The 26,177-nt window shown below is 43.9% G+C and overlaps 1 protein-coding gene across 8 annotated transcripts in view; it reads left to right on the forward strand.

Moving 5' to 3' along the window:
- The first annotated feature begins 15,953 nt into the window (after positions 1-15,953).
- The window catches only part of LOC132985065 (dynamin-2-like), a 33,799-nt gene continuing 23,575 nt past the window's right edge, over positions 15,954-26,177 (forward strand). For 4 of the 8 annotated variants that reach the window (XM_061052234.1, XM_061052207.1, XM_061052224.1 and 1 more), the window contains exons 1-5: positions 15,955-16,371; positions 21,013-21,086; positions 21,678-21,827; positions 21,907-22,110; positions 25,896-25,994. In XM_061052234.1, coding sequence (XP_060908217.1) covers positions 16,211-16,371; positions 21,013-21,086; positions 21,678-21,827; positions 21,907-22,110; positions 25,896-25,994 — 688 coding nt within the window. In that variant the 5' untranslated portion in view covers positions 15,955-16,210. Of the gene's footprint in view, positions 16,372-21,012; positions 21,087-21,677; positions 21,828-21,906; positions 22,111-25,895; positions 25,995-26,177 lie in introns of all 8 variants that reach the window. The other 4 variants (XM_061052261.1, XM_061052250.1, XM_061052270.1 and 1 more) reach the window with 3 other exon arrangements.

Below are 26,177 nucleotides of genomic sequence, written 5' to 3' on the forward strand. Positions count from 1 at the left end.
ACCAATAGGCACTTATTGAAGTGGCAACCAATCAATTTTTCAAGCTTTACATTTTTTTTACTTCATTAAAATATACCAACATGACAGAGACATCAGCCTTCTGATTAAAGTCTCAAAAATAAATCAAGTAATCCGATGTAAAGAAACATAAAACCATATCTTTGACCTGGTCCATGTGTGTTGTGTGTACTTGTATATAAAATTATTGTATGATATTTATTCTTGATGACAAATAAAATAAAATTAAGTTGGTTGAAAGGTGCTTGAAATATTGCGTTGACTCATCCTAACACTTTTTCCACACACTTTTTAATCCCTATAAAATGGATGTCTCAGGAGTGAAGCTTTTAATGGTACTCATAGGAGTTGAGATTACAGGACTTTAGAACTCCAAAATATATCAGCAGACACACAATGATTGGAATGTCACAAATCTCTTTGGTCTCTCCATGAAACCTCAGGTCATGCTCCTGCTACAGTCTTTAGTTCATGTATTTGTATCCGCTCAGATCACTGGCTGGAAAACCTCTTCTCCCAACAAGGAGACTGGGGAGGGATTGATCCTCATGCCTGATGTTTTGCTCTACGCTGTAGCAGCCAAGAGCCATTATAGAGCCTTATCAATTTTAATTGGCGATATTGCCTTTGAAATGTGCGCAGGGATTAGGCATTGTCTGATAGTCTCTGCTGTTACCAGGGACGTCAAAATATGATATGACTGCACACAGCTACCTGTGAACAGGCAGAAGACCTAAGACTAAGACTTTAACCCAGTTTAAGATTAAGATTTACTTTATTGATCCCTGCAAGGGGAAATTTCTGTTTTTACACTCTGTAAGTCATGCAACACACACATGCACAAACAGGATCCTATGGACATACACTAATGGAGAGAAGCTTAGCAGTTTTTAACTTCTGTCTGTAGGTTGGGATGAGGTGAATTGGGCAGTGATCAGAGAGTCCCAAAGCTGCAGGGGGAACAGAGCATATGAGTCCTTTATTACTGTGTAGCAGTGGTCCAGTGTGTTAGCTCCTCTGGTTGGACACTTTATGTGCTGTCTGTCTTCAGTTTCCTCTTTTTCAATTTTTTTCTTTAAGGGGGGGGGGGGGGTTGTCTTTTTTCATTTTTTTCGTAAGGGGGGTGTTTCTTTTTTCAATCTTTTCGTAAAGGGGGGCGTTTCATCTTTTTCAATTTCCTCTTCCAAATTTTGGTAAGGGGGGGTGTTTGTCTTTTTTCATTTTTTTAGTAAAGGGGGGGTGTTTCGTCTTTTTTCAATTTTTTCATGGGGGGGTTTCGTCACTTCCACTTTTTACATTTTTCGTAAGGGGGGGTGTTTCGTCTTTTTTCAATTTTTTCGTAAGTTGGGGGGAGTGTCGTCTTTTGTCAACTTTTCAAACATTTGTAAGGGGGGTGTGTTGTCTTTTTTAAAGTTTTTCTGAAGGGGTGTTTGCTCTTTTTTCATTTTTTTCATAAGGGGTGTTTCGTCCTTTTTCCATTTTTTGTAAGGGGGGTGTTTCGTCTTTTTTCAATTTTTTCGCAAGGGGAGGGTGTTATCTTTTTTCAACTTTTTCAATTTTTTAGTAAGGGGGCGTGTTTCGTCTTTTTTAATTTTTTTCGTTGGGGGGGTTAAATTGCGGAGTTCAAGCGGAGTTCAAAATTGACAGAAAACATATTTGTGAGAAATAGGGTCACAATTTTTTTTTACAATGAAAGTGTTGTTGTAATGTAAAAATACTGTTAGATGTAGTAACGCAGACAAATGAGATGAAACAATTGTTCTGATATAAAATGAGTGCAGCTACATGAAATAACGTCAAAATCAACAATCTGAGTGACAGTTACAGAGAAAACTTGTTCTGACCACATTTCAATAAAAGTGTTGTTGTTGAAGCCATTTTGTATGTTTACTCATTAATTTTCATGTTTATATATTTTGCATTTTTTGGTTATGAATCCTGATTAGGCCTATATAGGTGCGTATGAAATTGTTTATTATTCTCTGCCGTCTGCCGATTAACATGATTGTCTGACATTTGAATGAGTGACGTAATCTGAAGGTGTGGCAGAGCCTTTTAATTTAACTCAGGTGTAGAGACTGGATGTGAGAGTGGAAGGGCAAACAAATTTTCAACCGTACCGCTATGAACTTTATGCACAGTTTCGGAGTCTTTTTGTTTGAAGTTAGAGTTGCTGCTCTAAATAAATGGCTGATCAAATGATCAAAGTGCGCGTTGTTTTACTGACCGCTCTTAACATGAAGTTGAAAAATTGCCCAGCCGGGAGAGAACAACGTTGGAAGGATTTCATGAATGGAAACAGCAAAACAATGGATCGATCAGCTGTTTTGGTTTGTCAGAAAGCCAGGAACACCGCTACCGTGAGTAGATGCGCTACTTCATGATTATGGACAATCAAACATTCAAGAAAGGAACAAAGTGTTTGGATGTGCAAAAGACCCCTCAACTACAGCGTGAATTAATAAATACCAAAATACATGAACCCAAATGAACTCAAGCGATCCCAAAACAGCTGATCACCGCCGATGCACGGAAATCACACACAGCTGATCGTGTCTCATCGTAATGCACAGATAAAATACGAAGCATCATATGGAATAATGTATTGCGCTTACATGACGAGCGACATCAATTAAAGATAATTAAACAAATCTGGTCAAGCGTGACTAAATAAAGCGTGATGATGGCTGCAGGAGGGGATCTTGCAGACACGGAAACAGACTCTGAAATGAACAGTAAAGAGTATAAATCACAGGCAAACTCTGTCATTGCACGCGAAAACTAAAATAAATTAAAACAATGATGGAAGAAGATGCGGATGTTAACAGAGTAAATTAATGTTCTGCTGAATTTCAAAGTGTGCCATAAATCTGTTCAGAAACTATTGCCTGATGACGCGAGAATAAATGAGACTGTTGACTGGTATGATCCAAAAATGTCTGATTTCACTGCATTTATGAGTGAGGTGAAGAGCTGGATAAAATACCAGTATGATCCACAGGCTATGGTGGATACGACAGACAGTTTATCTTAAGTATCAAGGAGCAGCCGTAATATTTACAGTCTATGGGAGCAGCTCAAAGGCCTCATCGGTCTCATCACATCTGCAGCAGACAAAGCTGCTCTATTAGCGAGAGCTGACACTCTGCAGAAAAAGTATGAACTCGAACTGGAGAAGCTCCAACTAAGTTCAAAAATGGAATCACTGGAATTGGAAGCAGATATAGCTGCAGCTGATGCAAGACTAAAGACCCTGCAAGAATTAAATGACAATGTAACCCAGTTGGGATAACAGTGTATATTCAAATATGTAATGGACCAGTGTCTAGGTTCTCAGGAGGGGTTTAAAAGTAATTTGATAGACACAATAAGAACTGGAGCCACAGTGTACTTTAAATGAAAGATATATATTGAAACAAAATGTCTCCTTTAAACCAGCACAAAATGCTTCTGAAATAGTAAATACAGCATTAATGGGCATTCAGTGTAACAAAAATGTTTTGTGTAAATAAACAACAAATAAACACAGATCCCTTAAAAAGGTCTCTTTTAAGAGTTTAAAGTTTCAATCAATCAATCAACTTTTATTTGTATAGCGTCAACTCATAACAAGTGTTATCTCGAGACACTTTACAAGAAGCAGGTAAAATACCTTACTCATTGTCTGTTAACATTACAAAAGAGCAGGTAAAAAGACCTTACTCATTGTTATGTTACAAAAAGCAGGTAAAAGACCTTACTTATTGCTATGTTACAAAGATCCGGCCTATCCATCATGAGCACTTTAGCAAAGCAGCAAAAGTTACAGTGGTAAGAAAAAACCACTGAAAAAAACACTGTTTGAATGTTCTTGTGTTGAAGTCAAGTCAGTTAAGATTTAGTCAGAACGGTCAATGTCATTCAGTTCAAGAGCTCTTATTTTGAATAATCCAAAAGTCAGATGATCTTAAAGGGATACTTCACCCGTTGAAACATGAATCTGTATTGACATTGGGTCATATATGTAGTAGAAATGTGAAATACATTTTGAAATTGGTGCCTTCTTGGCCGAGAAAAGGCAGAAAGTGTCTTTTTGGCTCATGTAGATGAAAGACACCAAATCCCAGAATGCACAGCACCGCAGGCCACTCCCACAGAATCAGAAATACTTTACCATCCCAGAGGGAAATTCGATCGTTACAGGTTCTCCAAAATATACAGTATAGCAGTAGAAATATAGTAATAAAAACATTTACAGACATATTTACTTCAACACATGAGGCCGTTTCCTCAACTGAGTCAGAGATTTCTTCCAGAATTGATCTTGGAAATTCCTGGCAGAAAACAGACTCTATTTGTCTGTGTTCATAGGCAAACAGTGAGAGCACCGACACTACCAGTCCGTCCCAGCTTGAGCCGACAGGCAGGCCCTATGTCTCGGCTGCTGAGCTGGCAGCGGCCGACGGCGGGCAGCAATAGGTCCTGGCGGTTAGCGGCGGCCAGCGGTTTGCGGTGGCCCCGGGGTCTAGCGACGGCTAGTGGCCGCAGCAGCCAAGTCACAAGACCGGTCTGTCGGCAGCAGCCATCTCGCCGTGATATTTATATTTTTTCACCATTATCAGCTTACTCCATAGAGCCTGTTAGCATAGCTTCCAAGCAATATGGCGGACGTTAAGTTTCGATTCTGGGAGTGAGTTCCCACCCACTGATCTGTGATTGGTCTGTAGCTTCAGTGGTCGAAAATATGAGGAACTAGCGTTGTAGTCTCACCCGGGTAACCGCAACAGCTTCCAGTGACTCAAAAATTGTCATTTTGCGTCACTGGAAGCTCCTTTTCAGACTTAGAAATACAAAGATTTTCCATCTCAGGGGAAAATGAGGGCAGGATGCACGACCATTCAAAAATACTACCAGGTTTCTAATGATACAAAGCTAAATGCAAATGGGTGAAGTATCCCTTTTAAGTCAGGCTTCAACAGTCCTACCACACTGGCACACTCAAGTGATGGGATGGAAGAAATTATGGTTTCCTCCTCACAGGTTCAAGGTCGGTGTTATGATAATACGTTAGGAGGATTCACTTCAGTGTCTTTAGCGGTAGGTGTGGTTGGTAGGAGGAGAAGCAGGGTCAGTACTGATGTCACACCTGAGGGGGGTGTGGTGGCTCTGTCTCTGTAACATTCATTAGCAGCACCTGCGGAGGAGCCGCCGGAAATTGGTTTTGAGTCGAAGAGACGCCACAAGGGAGACGCGAGGACGCAGACACCTGAGAGACTGAATCTGAAGTAACGTTTGTTTTTGTTTGACAATGCCAGAGGAAACTAAACATCCGGTCCTTCTGCCCAATGACGGCCATTTCTCAAGTCTACACTTGAACCACATTCACACCTTAGTGGGACATTGTGGACTAAACCAGATGCTCTCAAAGCTCAAAGAAATATTGGATCATCAAAGCCAACTCAGCTGCAAGAAAGATAACCCGCAACTGTGTACTCTGCAGGTGATGGCATAGTACTGCAATGAAATAGAAGATGGCCGACTTGCCCCTTATACGCACATCACCTGACTTGCCACCCTTTACACACACTGGTCTGGACTACTTCGGTCCAATTTACTTGTACAAAAATGTTCACTTCCAAAAACATTCATAATATTATTTTACATAAAAATGTTTTCCCATTTTCTTGGTTTGAATCTTTTAATCAACTTCAGTCCAGATCAAAACTATAAAATACCTAATTATTTTCATGATGATAACATCACTATTAGTGCCAGTTTGATGGCATGATGTCACAAGATTCTACAAAAACAACAACACAAAAATATTTTACTTTCTATTCAATATTGGGAATAGGCAACTAAAATAGCAGGGGTGTTGGTTTGTTGTCAGCTGAGAAGTGTGTGTGTTTGTGCAGTATGTGTTTGTACAGAGACGGACATTTAAATTTAGTTTACTGCAAGTCGCAATTTTCACCTCTTTCTCTCTCTATTACATACACAGACAAACATTCATCCATTCATGCACATGTAGTTGGCCTCTAATGTATCACTATAAATTATATATTTGTAATTTTGTGAGTATGAGAAAGAAGCAGGCGTGTTCTCGTAGCATTTTTTTTTTCATTTGTGCTGTTTCATATGTGTCTTGACCCAGATTGATCTTTTTGAAAATCTTCAAAGTCCTTTGATAATGTCTCTTAAGCACACAGCCATACATGCACTCCTTCAAGTAAATACAGACATGGGCCCCTGCGCTTGCTTCACTTCAAAGTGGTCACCGTGGAGAAAACAAAAACAAAGGTTAGTGTATATGCACCTGGCCAAAGGCATAGTATTCAGTTTGGCTGGCGCTTTAATTCCTGTTTCTCTCTCACGATGAGACCCTGTGCCACATTCCTGCTGGCACAGGTTTAGTTTCAGGGCCTACGCTAATGCCATCACCAAAATTCGTCGTTGATGATTTTGGCTGGAGTGAACAGGTCCAAGAGGGAATCCACCCGCAGCCTCTGAGATGACCACAGTCGCCGTTTTGGTGTGTCAAATCTACCACTACAGGTCACATTAGCCTCATGACCTTTGCAATTGACGACGCGGGCTAAAGATATGCGATTCCGCCAACTTTTCTGTTATTGCGGGAAGACCATTACCACGTTAAGTAGCATAGCATGCTGCATGTTCTGTTTAAATGTTAGCCTACAACAATGCCTTTATCAGCCTATACTATCATGGTCTGAGCAAGGGGCATATACAGTATAGAGAGCCTAGTGCATTGTCCATTTAGTACGTTTGCCTCAATGAATATGCAATATGGGGCGTTTCTGCTCTAGAGTGAAAAATACTGGGAGGAGAAAATGCGAAGTTCAGTTAGTGCACGCATTGCGATTTACCAAGCCTGACAAAAACTGCAGTGATTATGACGGCGTCTGTATTTAACACCTTTGAAAGTAATGTGCTAACCCAGGAGACCAGTGTTACGGACAACAGGCTGCTGTTATTGAAGTTGAGGAGAAAATGAGGAGATATAGGCACAATCAAAGAAGGCATAAAGATTGCGTTTTTTCCCACACGTTAATGTGTTTGGAATGACAGCAGGAAACACCATGATTAAACTATATTGTTGCCTATTATCACCAAACAAAACTGAACATTCACAGCCTCTGCATTCTAAAGAATTTCACATCGATATTTAGGCTATGTCGTCCTATTTCCCTCTTTTTGCCAACATTGTATTTTAAACTTTCCTTTTTGCACGTCTCTTCTCCAGCTCCTCTCTATTGCGCTCGTCTCCTCCCTCTAGCCCCGTCTGCTACTCTGTAGGATGCTTGGATTTGGGGACCTCATCACTGCCTGTAGCCCCGTCTTCGTTACCTCTTGCCCGGGCGTTTATGTCCGATCAGACATAGCGCTGGCCAGCTGTCTGGTGCGTAACAACGGCCCGAGTGTCGTGCCTGTGCGCCCGTGCCTCAGAGGTCACAGCTCGCACATCCTGCGCAATGTATGACAATTCATTCAAAAGATGGAGGGAAGAAAAGAGAGGGCCTGTTTAATGCTGAAGTTTTCTTATAAGCCAAATTTTATTTTTGTAATATTGAGATTTATCTGCAACAACTTAAATACTGTAGCCTACGTTTATTTGCCTCTTGCCACTGATACCTATTTTGCGCTTGCTTTCCGTCCAAATTCTCCATGACTAAACCAGTAGAACAAGTGAAAGCCTAACTTAAATACTACCGCCTCCACAAGGTTTGTACCTGATGTCATTCACGCAAATTTTCTTGGTAGATCACCCGCAAATGGCACACTAACCAAACATGCAATTTGTTGGAGTGAAGACGCAATTTAGTACTCTTTACCTTACCTTAGTAAATCAGGCCCATAGTGGCCATAGTCGCAAGCAAAAACAACAAACTTAATTAGACACTAAAAACTCCAAATCCCCACTGAACAGTAAAGCTAGCTCTTGTTCTGAAAGGCACTTGTTAAGTCTGACTGATAGTATTACCTGTGTGGTGTTGTGGCATGGAGTGAGTTTTTTGAGTATGCTGGCTATGGGATGGAAGTTTGCTCCGAACTGTCTACCTGTATGTGTGGGTCTGTGAATGGAGGGATCCGGGAGAGGACCCATCCCGCGTAAACCCCAGACGGTCGAGTGCACTCTGTGGGAGTGGATGGATCTCAATCTTCACTCACCATCCGGGGCTGGTTTTGGCAATGGGGGCTGAGTCACCCTGCCGGGCCCCGATGCCGCCGCCAACCCCCCCAACGTACAGAGACCTGAGGAGGAGAGGAGGGAGGTGGGCTAGACTTAAGGGATGAGGAAGGTATGGTAGTGGAGAGAGGGGGGGGGAGGAGGAGGGAGCAGGGTTAAGGTTAGGTTTAGGGGAGGGCTGAGGTAAGGTGGTAGAGAGAGGAGAGGGGGAGAGGGGGGCGACGAAGGTTAGGTTTAGGGGAGGGGTGGGGTGAGGTAGTAGGGGGAGGAGGAATCAAGGGAGGGGAGGAAGAAGGGGGACGACAAGGGTTCAGGTTAGGAGGGAGGGGGGGTAAGTTAGTAGGGAGGACAGGGGAGGAGGAGGAGGGCAGAGTAGGTAGGAGAGGAGGGCGAGGGAGGTTACGGTGGGTGGTAGATGGACCTGCTGGTTCCCCCACTGGACGGCATTATCAAAGGCCTCCTGGCTGTAAGGGGGCACCTTCTCCAGCTCCACAGCAATCACCTGGTCGTAGTGCTATCGGAGAATTAACATATTGTTGTGCATCCATGTGTTTGTGTTTAGTTTAACCTTATCAAACGTTGTGCTGTTGGGTGAAGAGGGTTTGATGAAGGAGGTGAGGCGGTTCACCTTCTTCATCATCCCCTGTGGAAATGAACCGGTAGTGAAAGTGTTATTAAGTATTTCGGAGTGATGAATGGCCTGAAGGAGTTTAAAGTATTTATTTGTTTGTGAATGGAGTTCCGGTGTGAGCTGTGTGTGTGTTGGTGGTGGATGGCTGCCCGCTCCAGGCGGGGGGGCAGAGGAGCAGTGTTTGATGCTCCCCCTCCCCCCCACACCGGACCACACTGGAGCATACTTTTGGAGGGCTGAATCTTCAGGGAGGTCCAGCCCCTGCGTTTTGTAGTAAATCAACTGCTGTAGAACTACATCCTCGGCCTGTGCTCTTGCTATATCATCGTCATCACACTCTTTACCTGACTGCACTCTCAGCTTCCCCTCCTACACAGCACACACACTTGAATTTTGGAGGTGCTGCCCCCCAGTGACATCTTCTTGCTGGCTAACACCAACAAAAGCAGGCAACCTGGAAAGGGCACCGGCATTAGCATGTGCTTTCCCAGGTCTATGGATGATTTTATATTGGAAACTGGCCAATTGCTCTACCCACCTAGCCAGCTGTCCCTCCAAACCCTGAAAGTTGTGTAACCACCTGAGAGAGTTATGGTCAGTACGCAATATAAACTCCTTCCCCAACAGGTAGTGCTTAAAGTACTTGGTGAAAGTTACCATGCTTAACAGCTCCTTATTAGTGGTAGCATACTTGCTTCCTTTCCTGCTTGGTTAAAGCTCTGCTGGCGTATGCTACAACATACTCAACACCGTTACTCTCCTGTGACAGGAGGACTGCACCAATGCCTGCATCAGTGGCATCTGTGTCCAAAATAAAAGGTCTTGTGGGGTCTGGGTAGGCTAGTACTGGGGCAGATATTAACCTAGCCTTCAGCTGCTCAAAAGCATCCTGGCAAGAGTCTGACCACTTAAAACGCCTACCTTTCTCAGTCAACTGATGTAGGGACCGTGCTATTTCTGCAAACCCCTTTATGTAGGAGGCTAAGCCTACAAACCTTCTCACTTCTGTTTGGTTTTTAGGTACTGGCCACTCTTTTACTGCCTGAACCGTCGCTGGATCTGCCCCAACCCCTTCTGCTGAAATTATGTGACCGAGGTACTGCACCTGTGTTGAATATAAGTTACACTTAGAGGGCAGTTGGCCCACTGTACCCGCCCCCTTTAGTTTCCTGACATATGGGCAGTCACGGCGCAGGTGTCGGTCACACCCACACTCCCAACACACGCCTGTTCGATTACGAGTTCTCTGCCAAGGTACATCAGCAGGGGGGACTCTAGCTTCAGCACTAGGATGCTTAAAAGGGCTCTGGGAGGAACTACTGGGCTACTGTCTTCGGGGGCAACTCCAGTATCTGGACGGCTGACTGCATTGCCTTAACTTCCTGGCGCAGGCCCTCTACTGCCCCTAATAAAGCCTCAAAATGGTCATCAGTCCTGCTGCTCTCAATGACCTCCCTTACTCTCGCATCAGGAACAGTGTGAACCTGCTCTAAGTTCCTTAGGAGCTCCATTTCAGCAGCCACGTGGATTGCGGACTCTAATGTTTTAGGTCTTGCGGCACAGAGGCTAATGTGAAAATCACCAGCAGTGAAATGAGTGACGAATTGATCCCTGGCTAACATATCTCGAGTCTGGTCATCTACAGAGGGATAAGCTTTTACAACTAGCCTACGCAAAGCCCCTGTGCTGCTACCTTGTCGTGGTGGGGTTGCTTGTGTGCCTCCGTGACTCTGAAGGCTATACCGGTGGGGGGTTTATACCCCCAGCAGGTTCAACCATGCCGGGCAGGTTTCTAGAGTAGAGGTCAGACGAAAAGCAGCAACTGGCCCTCCAGGTTGGGGGTTAGGGGTGGGGTTAACTACCCCATCCTGTAAAAACGTTCCAGTTACAGAAACGCTAACAAATAAAAACCAAATCACACACCTGGTTGAAGAAGGTGCCCCAGCAATGGGGACTATGACGCTTACCAGCCAAACCCACAAGGGCGCTGGTAATCCGACACACCTTCTGACGCCAAGAACACCCATCCCCCTGGGGACATGGAACATCAGAACCATGTTCCAGGCTGGCAAGGCTGCAACCATTGCCAAGGAAATGGAGCGCTACAACCTCTCAGTCCTGGGCCTGGCAGAAACAAGATGGACGCAGTCGGGTGAGGTCAAATTGACCAGTGGCCAGTCCATTATCTATTCTGGACATGAAGAGGAGGCAGCCAACCATACGGAGGGAGTGGCAATCATGATGACGAAAGGCACTAGAAAGGCCCTAACTGCATGGAAACCCATCAGCTCTCGCATCATCTCAGCAACCTTCAATACCAGCAACAGGAGAGTGAAAGCCCATATAATCCAGTGCTACGCACCCACCATGCTGCAGATGAGAAGGTCAAGGACAGGTTTTATGACAGCTTAAACCACCTACTCAGTAGTATTGGAGACAGGGACATCATTATCCTGATGGGGGACTTTCATGCCAAGATTGGAGGCCAAAACGAAGGATATGAGACGGTGATGGGTAAACATGGAGTGGGGACCATGAACGAAAATGGCGAGATGTTTGCAGAGACCTGCGTGAACAATAATCTGGTGACTGGGGGGAGTGTATTTCCCCACAAGAAAATCCACAAAACAACCTGGGTGTCACCAGATCATGTCACGGAAAACCAAATCGACCACATCTGCATCAACAAAAAGTTCAGAAGAACTATGGAAGATGTCAGGACAAGATGGGGGGCAGACACAGCCTCAGATCACCATCTCCTGGTAGGGAAATTCAAGCTAAGGCTGAAGAGATATCAGCGAGAAAAGGGTCAAAGAGCAAAATACAACACTGACTACCTCAGCAATGCTCAAGTGACGAAACAGTTCAAGGATATTCTCTCAAGGAAAAGCGCAGAGATACAGCTCAGAAAGAAGGAAGAATGGACAATGAATGAAGAGTGGGAACACCTTAAAGCTGCTTGGAGCTCAACATGCGAGGAGGCCCTGGGGAGAAGATCCCAAAATCACAAAGAATGGATGACACCAGAAACACTAAACTTAATCCAGCAGAGGAGGAAGGTGAAGGAAAAAGTGAACAATGCAAGAACAAGATCAGAAAAAGCAGAGGCTCAAAAGGAATACAACCTTTTCCACCAAAAAGTGCGGCAGAACATCAGGAGGGACAAGAGATCACAGGTAGAGAGGCTAGCTAAGGAGGCAGAACTTGAAAGAACTGTACAACATCACAAGGAAATTGTCTGGGACACATCGACAAAGTAACAAACCGATCATGGACAAGAATGGCCAACTGCTCTCAACCCCGGAAGAGCAGCTCGAGAGATGGGTAGAACACTTCCAAGAGGTCCTGAACAGACCACCACCAACAGAGAGGCCACACATTCCTCAGACCAGGACACCGCTAAACATCAAGTGTGACAGACCAACAAACACTGAAATAAAAGCTGCAATCAAACATCTGAAAACCGGCAAGGCTGCTGGCCCTGACAATATTCCACTTGAAGCCCTTAAAGCTGATATAAACACATCTACAGACATGCTCTACAGCTTCTTTGGGAGAATTTGGGAGGACGAAGAGACACCCACAGAATGGGCAGAGGGTCACATAGTGAAACTACCAAAGAAGGGTGACCTAAGGAAGTGTAACAACTACCGAGGGATTACCCTACTTTCAGTGCCCAGTAAGGTCTTTAATCGGGTCATTCTCAACCGTCTCCAGGAAGCTGTGGACAAGAGGCTCCGGGACCAGCAAGCAGGATTCAGGAAAGATTGTTCATGCACAGACCACATAGCAACACTACGCATCATCATTGAACAGTCTATTGAATGGAACACATCCCTGCACATGAACTTCATTGATTTTGAAAAAGCTTTTGACAGCTTAGACTGGACAACACTGTGGCAATTAATGGAACACTATGGAATCCCCACAAAGGTCATAAACCTCATCAATAAATCTTATGAGGTCACCTTGGGTAAAGTCATGCATGCAGGCCAGCTTTCCCGGAGCTTTGAAGTCAAGACAGGCGTTAAACAGGGATGTCTTCTGTCACCATTCCTCTTCCTTCTTGCTATTGACTGGGTCATGAGGGAAACAACTGAGGGGAAGAGAAATGGAATTCAGTGGACAATGTGGGAGCAGCTGGATGATCTTGAATTTGCGGATGATATAGTTCTCCTTTCCCATACACAGACACAAATGCAAGAGAACACAGACAGACTTTCAGAAACTGCAATAAAACTTGGTCTCACTCCCAATATAACAAAAACTCAAGTGATGAAGATCCACTCCAAAACCAGAAACCCCATCTTCTTGAACAGCACTGCCCTAGAGGAGGTAGAAGCTTTCACCTACCTAGGCAGTGTTGTGGACACCACTGGAGGGACAGAGGCCGACATTAGAAGCAGAATTAACAAGGCTAGAGTGGTGTTTCACATGCTCAGAAAGATCTGGAGCTCAAAAAACATCTCCACAAACACTAAGATACGCATCTTCAACTCCAACGTTAAACAAGTGATGCTATATGGATCCGAAATATGGAGAACAACAAAACACACAACACACAGACTGCAAACATTCATCAACACCTGCCTCAGAAGGATATTAAACATCTGGTGGAAAGACAAAGTCAACAATGTGGACCTGTGGAAAAAAAAAAGCCAAGACCCCATAGACTTACAAATCTGAAAGAGAAAGTGGAGTTGGATTGGCCACACCCTCAGAAAACCTGCCACAAACATCACCCGACAAGCCCTGAAATGGAACCCCCAGGGGAAAAGGAAAAGAGGTCGCCCCAGGAACAGCTGGAGAAGAAGTGTAGAGGCAGAAATGGTAGAGAGTGGACTCAACTGGGGAGAGCTTGCACGAAAAGCCACAAACAGAGTGAAATGGAGGATATTCGTCAGCGGCCTATGCACCCAAGAGGAGCAAAAGGCTTAAGTCAAGTAAGTCTACGCAAAGCATTGCAACTTCTGAGCTGTTTCATTTGGTAGCCTTCTTTCGGAAAAAGCAACCCCACTCATCACTATGACATGGTTCCAGACATCTAGTCATAGCTGCTTTTAACAGGGCATAGTTACCTTTGGCTTCGACAGACACACCATTAAACATCTCAAGGACATAAATTTAAGCTTAACAGATTCATCCCAGCCATTTACGGTTGCTGCTAGCTCAAATTGTTCAACCAGTCACACCATTCCCAACCCACCCTGTCAAAAACAACTCTCCTAACTAACTGTCTTCACTGCCGCAACACTAAAAGTCACGGCCTTATCGTTTTTAGTGCCAAAGCCACAGCCCCAGACCACAGCCGTTCCGTCCGTCCCTCTCCCCTGACCTCCACACAATGCCTCTCTTCAAAACAATCCTGGCGCTCCCCAACTCCCCACACAGGTGAGAGTCATCAGCTCATTAGTTCAATAGTTCTCCGACCTACGGAATCTCTGCCCCACAAGTGTCCGCAGGGAGCCAATTACCCTCCCCCGACACTGCTTCACTACAGTACGTTTCAGGCCATTTGGAGTTGATTGGTACATAGTTTGGAGTACACTTTTTGTGAGTGTACTTGGTGAGTCTTGCAACACACCCCGACTGGTTAGGTTTAGTAAAAGGGTGTGGGAGAGGTTAGAATAAGGTTAGGGTTAGGATAAGGGATGAAAACCACCCATTCTTGTCTGATTGTTGAATAACTTTTGATAGGAAGGTCGGATCGATTCGAAATCAATTTCGCTCATTTCGCTTGAAGCCTTTGGCTCGATCTTAAAAGATAAGAACGCGAGACCATTGGACAGAGCCTGAAGTGTTTCTGAATTACAATCTGTGATCATGACTCTGCACTTTATCTGTGAACTCATGAGCACATTGTAATCGTTGATTTCTCTTAACTTTAGTTTTTAAACTCTTTCTTTACCATGTCATATTTATTATGACGTGTGCTGCTGCTGATCTTGATCTCAATGGGTTATTACCTGTTAAATAAAAAATAAAATCTATATATTAAATAATAGATATGCTCTATATATTAGAATGGATATATTTAAGTCTATAATTTATAATCTATGGAAGCGATTAGTGATCAGAATTCAAATGATAAAGCTAATTTGAAAATTCAAATGCATTAACAGAAATGCTTTTTAATTTTCAGAATATGAGTGTATTATTTGACTCAAAAATAAAATGATGATTAATTTATCTAATTAGAATTTTAGTTTTCAACTTCGAAAATGCACATTCTTTGACTAAATTAAAATGAGGAAGAAAATGACATTTGCTTTATCATTTTCAAAAAATTCCCCCGCTAAATTTGGATCATAATTCAAATGAAAAAGCTCATTTTAAAATGAAAATACAGTAACAGAAACACGTTTTAATTTTCAGATTATAGGTGCATTATTTGACCTATATTTAAAATGAATATTCAGTCATCCAGTTTGCATTATACTTTTACTCTCTATGTATGCATATTGTATGACATAATTCAAATGAAAATGAAAAGGTCTTTGGCTTTTCGTTTTCAAACTTGCAGTGCTAAAAAGTGATCATAATTCAAACCAACTCGAAAAAGAAATGGCAAAGTGGACGGCGCAGGAAAGTGACGTCAGATACCAGCTCCCAGGCAGGTGAACGTAATATTTATAGTCTATGAGGCGAGCGGGCAGAACGCGCAGTACGATGGGTGGCGGGGTGACTCTTTAACACTAGGGCAGACTTTAGCCACATTGATACAAATTTAGCGGGGCATTTTTTTAAAATGATAAAGCAAATGTCATTTTCTTCCTCATTTTAATTTAGTCAAAGAATGTGCATTTTTGAAGTTGAAAACTAAAATTCTAATTAGATAAATTAATCATCATTTTATTTTTGAGTCAAATAATACAAATATACAAATTAGCTTTATCATTTGAATTCTGATCACTAATCGCTTCCATAATAATCTAGATAATCGCAAAGACTTTTATACTTTATGATCCTTCTTTTTTTTTTTTTTAATTGCAGGTCCAAAGACTGGATTGTAAAACTGATTACGTTTGTGTACACTGACAGACATCCTAGCAGACCAATGACAGAGAAGATTGAGGCTGGGGGCGGGGCTAAAAGCTCCGGCGAAAGGCTGGGTGTCGCCTGACCGGATGATGACAGAAGTTTGCGGTTGATCACGGAGACTTTTATCCCAGTTATTCAGCTTGTAAGCTCTCGGGGACTCGGGGTTGCAGCTCACACTCTGTATTGGTTTGATTTTTTGATCATTTAAATCCAAAGGGGGTCCGACAGACTGCTGCGGGAACTTTCTGTCTCCTGGAACAGCGACCCTCTGGCTCTCATTTGCCCCGGTTGGAGGGCAGGAAAGAGCCCACTGGGCTGACCGAGGTGCCGCGATGGGAAACCGGGGAATGGAAGACCTCATTCCGCTTATCAACAAGCTGCAGGACGCGTTCAGCTCCATCGGACAGAGCTGTAACTTGGACCTGCCTCAGATAGCGGTCGTCGGCGGACAGAGCGCTGGGAAGAGCTCGGTGTTGGAGAATTTCGTTGGGAGGTTGTATGCTTTATCTGTTGTTTCGGATGAATGTGACGTTTGAGTGATTTTTAATGTCAGGTTTTTTTTTTCTCACTATAACTTCTTTTGAGACTCACGACGTCAAGCTTTTCCGTGAAGACGCCAACTAAGCACTTAGTTACGCGCAGTGTGACGGTGCCTCCCCGTTTCTAACCTTTTTCTTTTTTTCATTATGAGCCCAGCTATTCACGATGTACTGTCATTACGCCCTTTACGTAAGAAAACAGCTGTTTGCTTTATTACGGGGACAAAAAGGTTTGAAAGGTGTTCAAAAAGTAGTTTCATCCGGGATCTTTACTGATGTGCAGCTCGTATTCTGTCAAACATTTATGAAGGCTGTTTTCCTTCACACTGCTTTCTCAGGGTGGTAAAGACTTTCTATGAGCATTGTGTTTCAAAGGTCAGGTCAATGTTTTACTTTGAAGGGGAAGTTTGCAGCTTTTTATGAGGTCAAAATGAGATGGAGGAGTGGAGAGTCACAACGAAAATACAAGTGAAATCAAAGAAATCAGATGAAAGTCTTTTGGAGGATGATGAATGAGTCTGAAGGAATTTGAATGAGTCCTTGTTGAGCCTTGTTGGTGACTAATGGCTGCTAACAAACCCACATTCTGCCATATGTTAGGCTCTCGGGTGTGTATCACTTCATCTTTGGTTTTCAAGCAACACAGAGTGTGTGAGGAAACAAGGAAAAGGAATGGGTAAAAGACATGACTGAGGCCTAATCTGCTGAAGATAGAAGAGCTGCTCAGCTTTGTGTGACGGTGCCAGTAAAGGGACTACTTTCCTCTCGTAGGTGTCCAATGATTTCACTGGTTGTCCGTGAACGACAGACGATTAAGCTACGTCTCCTTTCTTTCTCTTTCCTGCTGCCTTTTGTCTCTGAGTCCCGAGCAGTGGCTGGAGAAGACAGTAGAGGCATTGATGTGTTGATGCTGGGGTCATCAGTGATGTCACCAGCTGCACTGCCATGTGTATATGACACGCACACACACACACACACACACACACACACACACACACACACAGCGACCCCTAAAACATGGCAGGAGTTTCAGCGGAGAGGGTACACGATGATTTTCAGGGTAGAAAAGATGGAGAAGATCTAAAATGATGATCCCCTTCATCAGTCTGGCATTTTTCTTCAAATTTTCCTTTTGTCTGAATTTGACAGACACTTTTCGAGTACTTGCGCTATCAATGTAAATAATTTGTAGTCATAAAATAATTATATTAAAAGTCAAACATTTCTACTCATGCCATATATCATACCTCAAACCCCCCCCCCCCCCCCCCCCCCCCCGCAGTTGGTTCCATCCAAAATTGGAGATGAGTGCAGCAGGTACGCTCCGACAGACCAAGCAGCAGGTGGCAAAGATCAAATCCTTCAAATGTTAAAATGTGTAAACAGGAAATATTAAATTATAAATACTTCAGCACAATCTAAAGATATTAGCCTTCCTTATATTCAGCCCTCAGTTATGTCTTGTATAACATTGTATCGTTTGATATCTAAAAGGAGATCTCAGAGGTGCATGAATCTTTCGACTTTGAGCGAATGGCTTGATCATTTTCTGAACAGAATGTCATCAGTGATAGGTAGCAAACGACTGATTTTAAATGATAATTCCCTGTCAGGATGCTGAGGAACTGGCCCTCCTGACCAGTCTGTTCAGTCTCTTCCTGTCTCTCTCTGTGCTCCCTCCTCACCAGCAGACCACTGCATAGAAAAGTGCAGACGCCACCACAGTGTCATAAAAAGTCCATATCAGAGTCCTGCACACTCCAAAGGACCTCAGTCGCCTCAGCAGGTGTAGTCAACTTTGGCCCTTCTTGTACAGGACGTTGGTGTTGTGTGACCAGTCCAGTTTATTGTTGAGGTGAACACCCAGGTATTTGTACGTCTCCACCCTCTCGATGTCCGAGCCCTGGATGTTCACCGGTGCAGTCTGGGGTGACTTTCTGCGGAAGTCAATCACCATCTCCTTTGTCTTGCTGGTGTCGAGCTGAAGGTGGTTGAGCTCACTCCAGTCGACAAAGTCCATGATGACCTGCCTCCTGTTCGCTCCCCTTAGACACACACCCCACGATGGCTGTGTCATCGGAGAACTTCTGCAGGTGGCAGCTCCCAGAGTTGTAACTGAAGTCCGAGGTGTACAGGGTGAAGAGAAAAGGGGAGAGAACTGTCCACTACAGGGCCCCTGTACTGCAGACCACCAAGTCAGACTCACAGTCCTGAAGCCTCACGTACTGTGGTCTGTTGGTGAGGTAGTCCATTGTCCATGCAGCCAGGTGACAGTCTACTCCCGCCCTTTCTAGCTTCCCCCTGAGCAGTGCAGGCTGGATGGTGTTGAAGGCACTGGAGAAGTCAAAGAACATGACCCTCACAGTGCTGCCGGTGTTCTCCAGCTGAGTCAGGGATCTGTACAGCAGGTAGATTACAGCCTCATCTACCCCGATGCCTGGATGGTAGGTGAAATGCAGGGAATCCAAACTTGAACTCACCAGGGGCCAGAGGTTATTTAGAATAATCCTCTCCATGGTCTTCATCAGGTGATAGGTGAGGTCCAAAGGTCTGAAGTGGTTAGGCTCCTTAGGGTAAGATGTCTTGGGAACTGGAACCACAAAGGAAGTCTTCCACAGAGTCAGCTTCTTCTCCAGACTCAGGCTCAGTTTGAAGATGTGCAGAAGCCCCACACAGAGCTGATGCCATAGGGACCTGCTGACACCCGACCAGCTGTTCTGGAGAGGCCATCAAGGGAAGAAGCAGGAGAGAGGGGGGTAGGAGGGTGGCAGAGTAGGCTGGTCTGAGCTCTGCTGGAATGGGGTGGGACCAGTCTGTTTAGTCCTGGTCTACATCATACCTGTCCATCAGTCTGTTTAGTCCTGGTCTACATCATACCTGTCCATCAGTCTGTTTAGTCCTGGTCTACATCATACCTGTCCATCAGTCTGTTTAGTCCTGGTCTACATCATACCTGTCTATCAGTCTGTGTAGTCCTGGTCAGTGATTGGTCAGCATTTGTATTATTCATGCTGTGATTTCACAAGCAACAGGAAGAGATGAGGAGAGACAACCGGAATCGTTGTAACTTCCAGTTTGCTCTGTCAGCGTGTTTGTGTTTCTCTCTGTGTGTGTGTGTGTGTGTGTGTGTGTGTGTGTGTGTCCCTCCTTTTTTAAAATAAAAAACAGCTGTTTCCAAAGAGTTAAACTCAGACAGACAGACAGAGAGAGAGAGACACAGACATGCAGACAGACAGACAGACAGACAGACAGACATGCAGACAGACAGACAGAGAGAGAGAGAGAGACACAGACATGCAGACAGACAGACAGACAGACAGACAGAGAGAGACACACAGACAGAGAGAGACACACAGACAGACAGACAGACAGACACACAGTGTGATGCCTGGGGAGATGTGTATTCAGTGACCTGAACATGATTCTAGTTGTATTGAACAGCAGTTTCCGTTGTGACGAGCGTGATGGTTAAAGAAACGTGTTTCTGTCTTTATGAATAATGAACGGGGCTGTAAGCTCATCTCTGCCCACCATCAATAATGCACACCTGTACGTGCACGGCTCAGGTATAGAGCTGGATATTTCTTATTTGTTGAAACCCCATTTGATAAAAACTGGACATTTAATTAAATAAAATAAATTAAAAAAAACAGAATGTGAGGATTTGTAAAACACTTAAATCCAATATTTGATTGAAAAACATCAAAGACGACATCAGAATATTAAAGATGATGAATTCAATAAAAAAACACCTGAACAGGTGTAACAGTTAATCAAGTAAACTGTCAACAGGTTAGTGATATGATTGTATAAAGAAGAGCAACCAGAGAGGCTTAAAGAGGGGGATCGGTTCACAGAGGGGCGGAGTCTGTCTGAAGTAAAGAGGGGGATCGGTTCACAGAGGGGCGGAGTCTGTCTGAAGTAAAGAGGGGGATCGGTTCACAGAGGGGCGGAGTCTGTCTGAAGTAAAGAGGGGGATCGGTTCAAAGAGAGGCGGAGTCTGAAGTAAAGAGGGGGATCGGTTCAAAGAGAGGCGGAGTCTGTCTGAAGTAAAGAGGGGGATCGGTTCACAGAGGGGCGGAGTCTGTCTGAAGTAAAGAGGGGGATCGGTTCACAGAGGGGCGGAGTCTGTCTGAAGTAAAGAGGGGGATCGGTTCACAAAGAGAGGCAGAGTCTGTCTGTTTAATAAATCATCACATCCTGTTTTTGATTTAGATTATAAACAACAGTCTGATGTTTCTCTTCTGTTTGTCTTTAAAGCTTTTATTCAACATGTTGTGATCTGTTGCCTGTTTCCCTTCAAGAGTGCTCATCCCTAACCTGTATGTTTATCTCTCGCTCTATCTCTCGCTTGCTCTCCCTCGCTGTCTCTCTGTCTCCCTCGCTCTTTCTCTCGCTCTCCCTCTCTCTCTGTCTCCCTCGCTATGTCTCTCTCCTTCTCTCTCTCTCTATATTCCTCTCTCTCTCGCCCTCTCTCTCTCTCGCCCTCTCTCTCTCCCTCGCTCTGTCTCTCTCCCTCTCTCTCGCTCTCCTTCTCTCTCTCTCTATCTTCCTCTCCCTCTCTCTCTCTCTCTCTCTCTCTCTCTGTGTCTCAGGGACTTCTTGCCAAGAGGATCCGGCATTGTGACCCGTCGTCCTCTCATCCTGCAGCTGGTAAACAGCAAAGCAGGCGAGTTGTCTTCTTACTAAACTAAGATCAAAGGAAGCGTTGACGCTCTTACATCCAGGCTTTGACTTGAAGAATGGGTTTTGGTGTGTGACCCTAACACAAAGGGCTGTACATTGAATCTTACTTCCAGCATGGTTGCATTATGAACATCTGCAAAAAAGACATTGCAATAGTCTGAATTGATGGGAATAAATACGAAAAAGTATTCTAGCTTCCTCACTCAGTATGCATACATTTGAACCATTGGATGGAGGCCTGAGTATATTGACCAAGCTTTTTACACCATGTTGATGTAGTCAGATCACTTTAGTCACTTTAGTGCCAGAAAAGCTGCTTATTGAATGGATTCTGGAGTCATTGCAAACAGAGGTCTTGTGTAAAACACAAATAACAGCTGGTAGGCATGTAAACTGGGATTTTTGGTTTATTTATCACAGCCTCATACCATTCTTGCTATGATACAGGAAATAATGATTAAAATGATCGTATGGAGAATATCCTTCCATTTCTACTCCTGTCTTATTACGATGACTCATAGTGTTCATGATCTATCATATCACTTTATCCCCCTCCTGATTGTCTCTCATGCAGAGTATGCAGAGTTCCTGCACTGTAAGGGCCGCAAGTTTGTGGACTTTGACGAGGTCCGTCAGGAGATCGAAGCTGAGACTGAACGGATCACAGGATCCAACAAAGGCATCTCCCCCGTCCCCATCAACCTGCGTGTCTACTCCCCTAACGGTATCACACACTTACAAAAACATTGACTCTTAGCTGCACGTTTCCTGCTTCTGTCTGAACCCCCCCCCCCCTCTCTCAGTGCTGAACCTCACGCTGATTGACCTGCCGGGGATGACCAAAGTTGCCGTGGGAGACCAGCCTCATGACATCGAGCACCAGATCAGAGACATGCTGCTGCAGTTCATCACCAAGGAGAGCTGTCTCATCCTCGCCGTCACCCCAGCCAACACCGACCTGGCCAACTCTGATGCCCTCAAAATCGCGAAGGAGGTGGACCCTCAGGGTGAGTTTTATTTTTTATTTAACCTTTATTTAACCAGATAAATAACCCATTGAGATCAGGATCTCTTTCACAAGGGTGACCTGGCCAAGAGGGCAGCAGCACACGTCATAAAAAGCATTACACGATAAAGAGAGAGTTTACAAACAATAAGTTAGGAGAGAACAATTTACAATGTGCAAATTGATTTACAGATAAAGTGCAGAATCTTGATCACAGGTTACAATTCAGAAACACAGGCACTGTCCAATTGTCTCGCATATTTTATCTTTTAAGATCGAGACAAAGGCTTCAAGCGAAATGAACTCTGCCATTTTCAAGTCATTTTGGAGAAAGTTCCATGCGGTGGGAGCAGCAAAACTAAACGCTCTTTTCCCGAGCTCAGTGCGGACACGAGGCACAGACAGTTCAAAGACATCACAGGAACGCAAGGCATAGTGGCTCCTGGTTCTTTGAAGGTATGAACATAAATAAGAAGGCACCAAACCAAGAAGAGATTTATAAATAAGCTTCAGCCAGTGTATATGCCTGCGCACCTTCAAAGATGGCCAATCTGAGTTAGTGTACAGGTCACAGTGATGAGTGAAGCATCTACAACCAGTCAAAAATCTCAACGCACAGTGATACACGGTGTCTAATGACTGTAAACATTTGGCCGAGGCGCCAATGTAGAGTACATCTCCATAATCCAACGAAGGAAGAAAGGTTGATGAAACAAGAAGTTTCCTCGCTCTAAGGGAAAAGCAGGATTTATTTCTGTAATAAAATCCCAACTTCACCTTAAGTTTAGAGGCCAAATTGGCAATATGTGATTTAAAAGACAGATCACACTCAAGAATAAATCCCAAGTACTTGTAGCTTTTGACAAGCTCGATTACATTTCCTTGAGAAGTTAAAATCAATGGGACATTTGTTGTTTCTCCACTTAAATGTGAAAACAGCATGAGCTTTGTTTTATCAGTGTTTATGACCTTAAACGTTCCCTCAAACGAGACTGCACAACATTGAAAGCTAACTGTAGAAACTCAAAAGCTTGTGCAACAGATGCTGAGCAACAATAGATGATAGTGTCATCAGCATAAAAGTGATACAAGGCATTTGACAAATTTTCACACATGTTATTGATATAAATAGAAAATAAAATAGGTCCTAGTATCGAACCTTGGGGCACCCCTTTTGAAATTTCTAAAAAGGAAGAGATGGATCCTGCCATTTGCACGCATTGCGTTCCGTTTGACAGATAGTTGCCAAACCAGGAGGCTGCTTGCTTTGATAGACCAACTTGATGGAGGATTTTGATCAATAGTCCATGATCAACTGTATCAAAGGCCTTTGATAAATTGATAAAGAGAGCTACACAAAATTGCTTACAATCAATTGTTTCAATAATGTCAGTTAAAACCTTAAGAGCAGCTGTAACAGTGCTATGTTTTTTTCTAAAACCTGACTGATACTTAGATAATACATTATTGTCATCCAAGAAATCCTTCAGTTGTTCACTAATGATTTTTTCAAATACTTTTGCCAAAATGCAAAGTTTAGAAATTGGTCTGTAATTGTTTACTTGTGAGGGTTCACCCCCTTTTAACAGGGGAAGAACAAATGCTGATTTCCAGACCTTTGGGATTTCATTGCTGATCAGTCTCAAGGTTAAAATATATGAAAGAGGCTCAGCAATAAAATCAGCAGCCAACTTAAGGAAGAATGGCTCAAGTTTATCAGGACCTGCTGATTTCCTGGAGTCCAGTTTCTGTAATGCTCTCTGCACCTCACTGGCATCAATTGAAAAGGATGAACAGTAAGTTGACTATCAACCTCAGATGTCAGTGACGCATTATCCTGATTTTTGTTGGATTTTACCAAATTAGGGTGCAAGGAGTAAAATAAAAAGCCAGCTGAAATAAAATGTTCATTAAAACAATTTAGCATGGTTGACGAGGGATAGCAGCCAGCGTGCAGCAGAACGGTGTCGGAGACCGGTGTAGGAGGATCCAGCAGCTAGCAGCTAATCAGCTAACCAACCGCTAGCTCTGTAAACAGTGGACAGCAAACTTGCGTAGCCTGGAGTCGTCAACAGCAGGAGGATCGCAGCAGAGACCAGCTTGGAAACCCGGTCATCCAGCGAGGCAGCCGAGAGACCGCCAGTCGGCGGCCAACCAACTGCCCGCAGCCCGGTAGCCAGGGACAGAAGACCTATGTAGTCTGGAGGGCAGATCGGCTAGCAGTTAGCAGCTTACCAGCCAACCAACAACCAGCAATCCCGCGGACAGCCAACCCACGAAGCCGGGAGAACCAGGTGTCTAGGCGCCCGGTCAGCAGACCCCAGCCTACAGCCAACTGACGGCTGACAACTCACCGCAGGGGATCCAAGGTGGAATATGGCCGGCAACCATGTTATCCACTCTCCAACAGGCGCACTATATAGGCAAGGAATCCAGCTGAGTAGCAGAAATGGTACACAGTCCGCACGGCTCAGCCAGTACGTTTGTGAACTGGTTGAGGTGAGAGGCCCGCAGTCGCAAAAAACCTGCAGATCAGAATGGTATTTTGTCGATTTGATTAGTTGCTGTTCATAGAGGTGACAGGAGGTATGTGTTCCATACACAAGCTAAAAATTGAGCAGTGAAAGTCGGTAAAATACACATACAAAGACACCGTAATCAGAAGGCAAACAAATGCATAGACGTGTGCGCGGCCATCTTGGATTGGTGCCGCGGTGCATTCAGGTGCACTCGAGTGCACCCTGTGACACCTTTTAAACAACATGTTTGTGTGCAGGATCAGTTAACCCGTTTCTTCTACTGATATGAATCTGCCGCAGGTCAAAGACGGCTCATCTCAGTAACCACTGTTTCCCACACATACATGATACTTGGGCGGGCCGCCCAGGTACATTTATGAGGATCGAATAAATTACGATTGTCTGCACCCCTCCCCCCCGCGTTCTCCACCGCCAAGGTATCTCGTCATTCTGTGGGAAACACTGGTACTGTTATATTAAAAAACGAGAAGATTAAGAATTCAGTTTAATCATGGCATCCATTAGTCTTCAATCATTTAATCCAGTAAATCAAATTAAATGACTGGAGTCTGATGAAGCTTTAAGTTTCATTTCATTGAAAGCCCCACTGTAATGAGCATAGAGCCTCACAGAGATGCTAGCTTAGCTTTACTGTAGAGCAGTGGTTCTCAGATGGTCTAGCTTCAGGACCCACTACCAACTTTTAAAAGAAGAATTGCGACCCAAATGTATGCTTTTTTTCAACCAATCAGATTAATTTCATGAAGAATTGTGCATTTTAGATCAAAACTTGTGACAGAACAAAGAAATTGAATAAAACAAACATCCTGGAAAAACAGTTCATAGACTTTTTGACACATTTTTTTTTTCCTGGCACACAATCACGACCCACTGAAAACAGCTCCGCAACCCACTGTTGGGTCCGACCCTATCAGTTGAGAACCACTGTTGTACCTCACAGACATTCCAAGATTTAATTTCTCATCTTATTGAATGTTTCTTTATATTTGAAGTCTTCCTCTTTGATTTCTTTATTTTGTTGTTCTTTAATGATTATCGTGATTCTTCACCTTTGATCTCTTAAATGTCGTGTTTGATTGTCTCCTAGGATTTCAATAAATAACATGATGAAGACGTTTTTCAGATTTGCCAACACCAGATCCACGAGGGGATAATCAAATGTCACCTGGCTTGGTTGGGAAATGTATTTATCTCTAATAAATCACAGGTGAACAATAAATGATGATCATGTGGTCTTTGTGTTCAGGGCTGAGGACCATTGGTGTGATCACAAAGCTGGACCTGATGGACGAGGGGACAGACGCTCGAGACATCCTGGAGAACAAACTGCTGCCCCTCCGCAGAGGTGAGACAGACATTATGATTTTGACACGTTGGATTGGATATGAACTTAGCTTAGCTCTTAGCTTTCTCTTACATGGCCAAATGAATAGTGGAGCTGTAGTTCCTCTCTGTTAGACCTAGCTCCACATTTCAGAATGTAGAAAATGAAGTTGTTAATTATTCTTTTTGTCAGTATGCTGTAGGC

The sequence above is a fragment of the Labrus mixtus genome, chromosome 2, assembly GCF_963584025.1.
Source record: "Labrus mixtus chromosome 2, fLabMix1.1, whole genome shotgun sequence".
Taxonomy (NCBI): domain Eukaryota; kingdom Metazoa; phylum Chordata; class Actinopteri; order Labriformes; family Labridae; genus Labrus; species Labrus mixtus.